General features: G+C 40.6%; 1 protein-coding gene across 2 annotated transcripts; it reads left to right on the top strand.

Annotated features, from left to right (window-relative positions):
• Nucleotides 1-381: 381 nt before the first annotated feature.
• mcur1 (mitochondrial calcium uniporter regulator 1) lies at nt 382-7,308 on the top strand. Of its 2 annotated transcripts, none has more exons than XM_014159592.2 (9): nt 382-446; nt 1,356-1,466; nt 1,568-1,671; nt 4,222-4,323; nt 5,051-5,092; nt 5,487-5,558; nt 5,730-5,783; nt 5,970-6,084; nt 6,537-7,308. In XM_014159592.2, the coding sequence occupies exons 2-9, from the start codon at nt 1,397-1,399 to the stop codon at nt 6,590-6,592; spliced, it is 615 nt and encodes a 204-aa protein (XP_014015067.1). In that variant the 5' UTR covers nt 382-446; nt 1,356-1,396; the 3' UTR covers nt 6,593-7,308. The 2 variants fall into 2 exon arrangements, with proteins under 2 accessions (XP_014015067.1, XP_014015066.1); XM_014159591.3 differs by having other exon boundaries at nt 388-758.
• The last annotated feature ends 3,187 nt before the right edge of the window (nt 7,309-10,495 follow it).

Raw genomic sequence — 10,495 nt, 5'->3', positions numbered from 1 at the left:
GAGCTGCCTGCCAATCTTGTATCCAGTCCTGATGTAAATTAAACATCACTTTTAAGGCTTAAAGAGCATTCATAAACCCAATATTATGCCTGTAGATCATTTAGAAATCATGCATAAGGCACCGCTCATCCTTGTCAGTCCCACACCCCAAAAGGATGCTTTTGATACAGTAAAATAAGAATGTGTAACATCCATATGCAAGAACACACAATGCATATTTTACAAGAATACACAATGCATATTTTATAAGAATACACAATGCATATTTTTTACATATCAATTTGAACAAATACAGTAAAAATTGACAAGTGCATCTGGACTAGATCAGTGTAGTAAGAAAATATAGTAAACTGTTGCTTTAAAACCAAACCCTCCTAGTTACGTCAACGTGGTGACATGCTTTTATGGGAACTCCCGCAGGAAAGTACAGTGAAAGTGAACTAAAGGTTTGACAATGTCATTGAAACAAAGAATCGCATTTCACTCGCGGTTGAACAAATGTACTTTAAACTCGGAGTCTTGGTATAGTAAGCAAGAAAATAGGACACGCGGGGACAGAGCAAGTTTCACTACAGTTGCGCTCCAACCTAATATTTCCTCTCTGAACACAATTTTGACGAGCAGCATCCATTCGCGCTGTAAACAATGTAACACCGATTCTGGCTCTTGCAACCTTGACAAACGAACATGGAGAAGGAGACTATTTACGGGCGTGAGCGCAACTAAGGTTTTTAAACGGAGCTTTTTATTTGTCAGAGGTATGTATGTACACTGTCTGAGCCAAGAAGACAACAATAACCTACACACTGTCAAAAATAAATTTGCTCGCTCGGGTTCAGATTGCAACGGTCGTCACTAGTTACCACAGCCACAACGTCATAAATCCCGCCCATTTCTACAATTTCTCTTCTTAAAGTGTGATTTAAACCTAACCCTATATTTAACCCTACATCTAACCTTATGCCTAACCATAACCTTAAATTAAGACCAAAAAGCATATTTTTGTTTTAATGACATGTTTACAATATAGCACTTTTTTACTTTGTGGCTGTGGTAACTAGTAGAAATCGATTGCACCCGGGGTTTGAGTGACCTCGTGAGGTTGGAGGATTATTTCGGAGCAGATTTTTCAACAACAAATAAAAGTCCCAGTGTTAATGCGTTGAACACCAGGACAGATAAGCCACTACAATACATTAAATACGTGAAATGTATCTCGTCATATCACCCTCAGAGTGCTATACATTTGCATAATATTTTCTTAATTTGATGCAGGATCCTATGGTGGTTATAAATAATTTTTCATGTTCTGATCTGTATGCTACATCTAACTTTTCCTTTTATATGGATATCAGAGCTGAGCACCTCTATACTTCAGTATGAATTGAAAACAGATATGACAAAGTCTGGAAACCGGAGACTGTATTTTGATACCCATGCATTGGTTCGACTCCTCGAAGACAATGGTTAGAAAATGGTTTTTATTTGTGTAATTTGAAGTAACCCCCATACATATTTAATTCAGTGGTTGGTTTGAACCCAGTTAGTGTTTTGTTTTCATCAACAGGCTTCACCACTCAGCAAGCTGAGGTAATTGTCAGGATGATGGTCAGGACAACAAACTCCAACATGGATCTAATCTATAATGACATGGTAACCAAAGTGCAGCAGGTGAGGCTTGACTTTTTCATATCAACATACAGTATGTGGACACCTGCTCATTGAACATCTAATTTCAAAGTCATGGGCATTAACATGGAGTTGGTCCCCCCGTTGCTGCTATAAACCTATTCCCCCTCAAACTGAAAAGAGACTGAAAAGATATTGCATGGGTCCTTAGATCCTCAAAAGATTCTACAGCTGGACCATTGAGAGCATCCTGACTGGTTGCATCACTGCCTGGTATGGCAACTGCTCTGCCTCTGACCGCAAGGCACTACAGAGGGTAGTGCGTACGGCCCTGTACATCACTGGGGCCAAGCTTCCTGCCATCCAGGACCTCTTTACCAGGTGGTGTCAGAGGAAGGCCCCAAAAATTGTGAAAGACTTCAGCCACCCTAGTCATAGACTATTCTCTCTGCTACCGCACGGCAAGCGGTACCGGAGCACCAAGTCTAGGTCCAAGAGGCTTCTAAACAGCTTCTACCCCCAAGCCATGAGACTACTGAACATCTAATCAAATGGCTACTAGTTGCATTGCCCCCCCCCCCCCCCCCCCCCCCTTTACGCTGCTGCTACTCTCTGTTATCTATCTATCTATCTAGCTATCTATCTATCTTTAATAACTCTACCCACATGTACACTACCATTCAAAAGTTTGGGGTCACTTAGAAATGTCCTTGTTTTTCATGAAAACATACATGAAATGAGTAGCAAAATGAATAGAAAATATAGTCAAGATGTTGGCAAGGTTATAAATAATGATTTTTTTTTATTTAAATAATAATTGTGTCCTTCAAACTTTGCTTTCGTCAATGAATCCTCAATTTGCAGCAATTACAGCATTGCAGACCTTTGACATTGTAGTATTTGGCTAAGGTGTATGTAAATTTCCGACTTCAACTGTAGATATTCCATTAAAAATCAGCCGTTTCCAGCTACAATAGTCATTTACAACATTAACAATGTCTACACTGTATTTCTGATCAATTTGATGTTATTTTAATGGACACAAAACAAGGACATTTCTTAGTCACCCCAAACTTTTGAACGGTAGTATATATATTGCCTCAATTACCTTAACTAACCGGTGCCCCCGCACATTGACTCTGTACCGGTACCCCCTGTACATTATTTTACTTTTATGTGGCTTCACCACATATTTTACTGCTGCTCTTTAATTATTTGTTACTTTATTTATTTATTTTTTGGGGTATTTTTCTTAAAACTGCATTGTTGAGTAAGGGCTTGTGAGTAAGCATTTAACTGTAAGGTCTACACCTGTTGTATTCAGCACATGTGACAAATACAATTTGATTTGATTTATAACAGCCTCCACTCTTCTGGGAAGGCTTTCCACTAGATGTTGGAACATTGCTGCTGGGACTTGCTTCCATTCAGCCACAACAGCATTAGTGAGGTCGGCCACTGATGTTGGGTGATTTGGCCTGGCTCGCAGTTGGAGTTCCAATTCATCCAAAGGTGTTCGGTGGGGTGGAGGTCAAGGCTCTGTGCAGGCCAGTCAAGTTCTTCCACACCGATCTCGACAAACCATTTCTGTATGGACCTCGCTTTGTGCACAGGGGCATTGTCATGCTGAAACAGGAAAGGCCTTCCCCAAACTGTTGCTACAGTTGCCAAGTTGCCAAGTTGGAAGCACAAGTTGGAACTGTTGCCAAGTTGGAAGCACAAAATCGTCTAGAATCTCATTGTATGCTGTAGCGTTAAGATCTCCCTTCACTGGAAGTAAGGGGCCTAGCCCGAACCATGAAAATCAGCCCCAGACCATTATTCCTCCTCCACCAAACTTTACAGTTGGCACTCTGCATTCGAGCAGGTAGCGTTCTCCTGGCATCTGCCAAACCCAGATTCGTCCACCGGACTGACAGATGGTGGAGCGTGATTCATCACTCCAGAGAAAGTGTTTCCACTGTTTCACAGTCCAATGGCGGCGAAGCTTTACACCACTCCAGCCGACGCTTGGCATTGTGTATGTTGATCTTAGGCTTGTGTGTGGTTGCTTGTCCATGGAAACCCATTTCATGAAACTCCCGACGAACAGTTATTGTTTCCAGAGGCAGTTTGGAACTCGGTAGTAAGTGTTGCAACCGAGGACAGACGATTGTTATGTGCTTCAGCACTCGCCGGTTCTGTTCTGTGAGCTTGTGTGGCCTACCACTTCGCGGCTGAGCCGTTGTTGCACCTAGACGTTTCCACTTCACAATAACAGCACTTACCGAGGCAGCTCTATCAGGGCAGAAACTTTATGAACTGACTTGTTGGAAAGGTCGCATCCTATGACGGTGCCACGCTGAAAGTCAGTGAGCTCTTCAGTAAGGCCATTCTACTGCCAATGTTTGTCTATGGAAATTGCATGACTGTGTGTGCTCGATTTTATATACTTGTCAGCCAAATCCACTAATTTGAAGGGGTGTCCCACATACTTTTGTGTGTGTGTATGTATGTATGTATGTATGTATGTATGTATGTATGTAGTCAAATATTGATAATACATGTAAATAACAACTAATGAGTCTGACTCGCTGTGGCAATGAATTGCAGGAGATCATGTTGCAGAGGGTCTTTTCCCAAATTGCATCGGTGAAAAAGGACATGATTATCCTTGAAAAGAGTGAGTTCTCTACTTTGCTGGCAGAGAATGAGGTGAGTATTAATTTGTAGGAGTTCTCTAATCCACAGGAGGCTGCTGAGGGGAGGACGGCTCGTAATAATTGCCGGAATGGTGCAAATGGAATGGCATCAAACACCTGGAACCATGTATTTGATACCATTCCACTGACTCCGTTCCAGCCATTACCACGAGCCCGTCCTCCCCAATTAAGGTGTCACCAACCTCCTGTGCTCTAATCCTATCATCACTTGAAGCACATCAGGGAGCCTTTTATGTCTACTCCTTTACAGATGTCATTTCAACGTCTATTCAATGCTGGTTCAACATAATTTCATTGAATTGATGAGGAAACAACATTGATTCAACCAGTGTGTGCCCAGTGGGAAGAGAGGGTCCCGTGATGTGACACATGAGGGTTAGGATTACCTTATGTTACTTATTTTCCAGTGGTAGTCAGTGTTCTTCCTTGTCATTTGAACAGTGACGGTGTGTGGACTCTGGCCAATCACTGACATCAAGTACATCCTATGGCGAGTCCACACATGTGGTGTCCCAAGTCATACTGGTTGCATGTCAATAGTTTAAAGTTGTCTCTTCACCTTGCATCTTCTCTTTCACTTACTCTGAACTGAAAACATAGGATTGCTCCCTCTGTGGTCACATGACTGATACAGTGGATGGAATTTTTTTGGGGGCCATGTCATTTCCTTAGTCAGGCATTTGAAGTATATCAATGAATTAATTCATCTTTTCTTACAGAAAGTCAAGGTAGAGCTGCTGCAACTGAAGGTGCAACTGGCTGTAAGTTGTTTTAAGGTGGTTTAATTTCTGTGTTGAATAAAAATCATGAGCTGGGGCTGACTAACGGCAAATGAACTATAACCCTGAAGAAGGCACAGTGATGCCGAAATGATTTACCAAATAAATTACTGGGAATTTATATATAGTGTGCAACTCTTTATTTTTATAGCTTATGGTTTAATTTCTGTGAAAATATGTCTCCACATCACCCACATGTTGCTGTTCACCTGTTTGTGATGATTTTGCGTGTAAACCGTGTGAAGTTTTCTATATCTATAAAGTATGACTCTTTGTGAAACAGAGCCATGATCAGTTTGGATTGCAGCCTTTAACAGCACTTCAGAGCCATTGAGAGAGTTTGAATGACTGAATACCTCCTTTTTCTCTGTCGCAGGATGTGATGAATAAAGTGCGCTTTGACAATATCTTGGATATGAATTCGGAAAAGAGCAGCATGAAAGAAATGGTAAATGTCTTAGTATTACAATGTATATGCTGATGGTTTTTACATTAGTATTCCTAGGAGGAAGGTGTGAAGCTTTGCTTACTACATACAGTAAGTATATCTTGCTCTTATCAATATTTAATGCAAATTTGACAGCACAGTTTCGACTCTGATAGACTATTTGACTTTCAGAAATCAGAGCATGAGAAGAGACTCATGGAAAGTCGGACCGAGATAATGGAAATGGTCTGTATACTGTACATTATGATTAAACAATTCTACTTTAGAGCTCTTAACGGGTTACTTCATTCACCATGCATGTGTAACACCCATCTCAATTATGTCTTTTCACCATGTATTTGTTATTTAGTTGTTATGATGATAATATTATCTGTGGTTTATGTGAATAATAGCCAAATCTGTCTGTTGTAGAATGCTGAGCAAAATCGTCATTTGACTCGGTCCAATATGAAAATCGACACTGAAGTGGCAGGATTGAAAACCATGTTGGAAGCTCACAAACTTGATACTATCAAATACCTTGCAGGTAAGAAGTGTCATTCATGTATCCATGCATTATAGTCTTATTTGTTTAATATTTAAAAGGCACTCGCACATCTGAGCTATCTTTGTTGCAGGTGAATGGTAAGATGAATAAGATGAGAAAAAAAGAAGAAACCCACACACTGCTCTTGATAGTATCACTGCTCTTGATAGTATCACTGCTCTTGATAGTATCACTGCTCTTTATTAAGCTTTGTATTGGCCTCAAGGCCTTCGTCAGAGCTTTTTCTGACTGAGGAAATCTCTGACGAATGCCTTGAGGCCAATACGTAAAGATTATTTGCTCAATAAAAATACACTATAAATGATGAATAACATTATGTCCCTCGAATGAAATAGATACTAATTGTGTATCTCTGGTTTTGGTCAACTAAACGTCACTTTTGTCCATAAGCCATAAACAAGTTCTGACTGACGGACTCCTATGTCTTTCAGGTTCAGTCTTCACTTGTCTCACTGTGGTTCTCGGATTCTATCGCATCTGGATGTGACTCCGGGGAGTACAGGAAGAGCTGGTCATCTGGACCACTGTAGCTCAAAAAGAACCCATTTGAACTGCCACCATTTTGTGTTTGATAAATAGTCAATCGCTATAGGAACAAACAACCACTGGTTGATGGCATGAAGACAGATAAAATGCTTTGATGTTGATTGACATTGATATTTCTGAGGACCAATGACTTAAGATTTAGAAGATGAATCCAGGATGAACCCAGCAAACCATGAAATGCGAAAGGCTGCACTTGTAAAGCACTATCCAACATTTTTGATAGTATTATTAATTGGTTGTGTTTTCATATTACAGTACCCTACAAAATAAATGAAATGTTATTTAAGATAGAATCCTGACAACAAATATGTATTGCAATGTATATGAATCCATTTTTTTGGTACATGCACTGTTAAGCAAGAAACCTGCATATGTTGTTTGAGAAGTATGTTGTAAAAATGCATCGATTATATACTGTAATTGCCATGCGGTCCAAAGTGCATTTCCGGCTATGTAGCCAGTAGGATGCAGCTCCGTATATTTTTTAAAGTGTTGTAGACACTAGGGGATCCGTGAGTCATTGGAACACACATTCCATCAGTCCAATGGACAATTTTGTATGACCATAGTAGATATTGTAAAACTGTATAAAAGGAAAGCAGCACTTATGTATGACTAAACACAAATCAATAATAAAGGATAATTTTTGGGCCATAACATACGTGTTTTATATTATTTACCAGACCCTAATAACATTTGCATAGGATACCTTTATTGTGAAGGAAACAACTCAGAAGTTATTTCCCATGGTCGTCCTACACGTGTTTACATTTGTAAATTTTGCCTGTTAGAAATAATGCAATTTATCATATTTTGCTTTCTAAATGTTTGAATTATTTATACTGGTGGTCGTGTTTTGATGAGAAACTTGCGTTTGATACTATCTATGCCTGGGTCACCTCTAAATTATTTGATTTGACATCAAGTTGGGTCGTCATTTACGAGCTAGCTATCTAGCTGTACAGTAGCCTATATTGACATGATAAATTGCAGATACCCAGCAGAAACTCCATGTTCTGTAGGAGCAGAATTTATCATAGGCGAGGAATTGCATTCAGCAGCAACAGAATGTTCACTCTGGGAATCTCGAGGAGCTCTATCAGATCATTGAGACATGCCACTTACTTTTATTTATTTAACCAGGTAAGCTAGTTGAGAACAAGTTCTCATTTACAACTGCGACCTGGCCAAGATAAAGCAAAGCGACACAAACAACACAGAGTTACACATGGAATAAACAAGCATACAGTCAATAACACAATAGGGGGGGGAAAGAGTCTATAAACAGTGTGTGCAAATGGCATGAGGAGGTAGGCAATAAATAGGCCATAATAGCGAAGTAATTACAGTTTAGCAAATCAACACGAGTGATAGATGAGCAGATGATGATGATGTGCAAGTAGAAATACTGGTATGCAAAAGAGCAGAAAAGTAAATAAAAAACAATACGGGGATGAGGTAGGTAGATTGTGTGGGATATTTACAGATGGGCTATGTACAGCTGCAGCGATCGGTTAGCTGCTCAGATAGCTGATGTTTTTGCAATTCGTTCCAGTCATTGGCAGCAGAGAACTGTAAGGAAAGGCGGCCAAAGTAGGTGTTGGCTTCGGGGGTGACCAGTGAAATATACCTGCTGGAGCGTATGCTACGGGTGAGTGTTGTTATCATGACCAGTGAACTGAGATAAGGTGGAGCTTTACCTAGCATAGACTTATAGATAACCTGGAGCCAGTGGGTCTGGCGACGAATATGTAGCGAGGGCCAGCCGACTAGAGCATACAGGTCGCAGTGGTGGGTGGTATAAGGAGCTTTGGTGCCGAAACGGATGGCACTGTGATAGACCGCATCCAGTTTGCTGAGTAGAGTATTGTAAGCTATTTTGTAAATGATGTCGCCGAAGTCGAGGTTCGGTAGGATAGTCATTTTTACAAGGGTATGTTTGGCGGCATGAGTGAAGGAGGCTTTGTTGCGAAATAGGAAGCCAATTCTAGATTTAATTTTGGATTGGAGATGTTTAATATGAGTCTGGAAGAAGAGTTTACAGTCTAGCCAGACACCTAGGTATTTGCAGTTGTCCACATATTCTAAGTCAGAACCGTCCAGAGTAGTGATGCTAGTCGGGTGGGCGGGTGCGGGCAGCGAGCGGTTGAAAAGCATGCATTTGGTTTTACAAGCGTTTAAGAGCAGTTGGAGGCCACAGAAGGAGTGTTGTACGGCATTGAAGCTCGTTTGGAACCTCTTCAGCGTCTCATCCCGTCAGCGGGATCAAAATCCAGCGAAAAATCATATCGCCGATTAGCATAAAAAAAAAATCATAATTTAAAAAAAATATATATATTTTTTTTATTTTTTTTATAGATACACCTCTCCTGAATCGACCCACGTCGTCCGATTTCAAAAAGGTTTTACAGGAAAAGCAAATCATTAGATTATGTTAGATGAGTCCATCGTAAAAAGCAGCTTCATAGCCATTTTCCGACCAACCACTTGCATCACATATAATCAAAAAACAGCTAAATGCAGCACTAACCTTTTACAAACTTCATCAGATGGCACCCCTAGGACATCATGTTATACAATGCATGCATTCTTTTGTTCAATAAAGGTCATATTTATATATAAAAACAGCATTTTACATCTCTGTCTGACGTTGACTAAATAATTTCCCCTCAAATGCGTCCCGGTAAACAATGCTACATTTCCCTACATTACTATCCTATAACGATTTTTTTAATTTATATTGTCAATCTAACATTTATAGATGAATATCTCTTGAGAACACCTGTCATACCAGATTTTAAATTAACTTTACTGGGTAATCACACTTTGCGATAAAAGGAGATGCGATACTCAGAAAATGAGCTAATATACAGAGCTCGGCGCCATCTTGGAAACAATCGCATGTCACATCTCATCTTGTATAATATTGTCAATAATCGCCTACCTTTAGTTGTCTTCATCAGAAAGCATCCCAGGTCCACAACAGATGTATTTTCGGTCAAAAAGTCCATACTTCACGTTCCATTAGCCTGCTGTTGGTAGCGCGTCCTATGGCTCTCTCCAAGCGCAGGGCTGAAGTTCCGGATAAAATGAGATTCTCCCGCCTGTAGGTTCGTTCAAACATGTCAAACGTTGTAAAACATTAATCTTCAGGGCCTGTAACACCAAGAGAGCCAATAAGATTCGAGGGGGATGATTTCATGGCCTTTAAAACCGTTTCCAAAGGTGGGGGTAGACATGGCCGCCGGCGTCATAATGGTGATGGCCCATCCCCTGTGACCAATTTCCAACTCGTCTCATTCACTGAGTTTCGACTCTATAAGGCTCAAACCACTGTGAAAAGACTGGCGACATCTAGTGGAAGCAATAGGAAGTGCTCACTGAACCATGGTTAACGGTGTTATTTATAGGGAAAGATGAGAAGTCGAGTCCACAATTCAGAATTCCACTTCCTGTTTCAATCGGTCTCGGGGTTTTGACTGCCATTTGAGTTCTGTTATACTCACAGACACCATTCAAACAGTTTTAGAAACTTTAGAGTGTTTTCTATCCATATATAATAAGTATATGCATGCCCTAGCTTCTGAGTTTGATTAGTAGGCCGTTGAAAATGGGAACGATTTTTTTTCAAAATGCGCTGTGACGCCCCCTATCCTAGGGTATCCTCAAGAGGTGCCCAAAGAAGGGCCAGATGTATACAGAATGGTGTCATATGCGTAGAGGTGGATCAGGGAATCACCCGCAGCAAGAGCAACATCGTTGATATATACAGAGAAAAGAGTCGGCCCGAGAATTGAACCCTGTGGTACCCCCATAGAGACTGCCAGAGGTCCGGACAACAGGC

The sequence above is a fragment of the Salmo salar genome, chromosome 19, assembly GCF_965601325.2.
Source record: "Salmo salar chromosome 19, fSalSal1, whole genome shotgun sequence".
Taxonomy (NCBI): domain Eukaryota; kingdom Metazoa; phylum Chordata; class Actinopteri; order Salmoniformes; family Salmonidae; genus Salmo; species Salmo salar.
The sequence above is the reverse complement of the archived record's forward strand: the minus strand, read 5'-3'. Positions and strand labels throughout refer to the sequence as shown.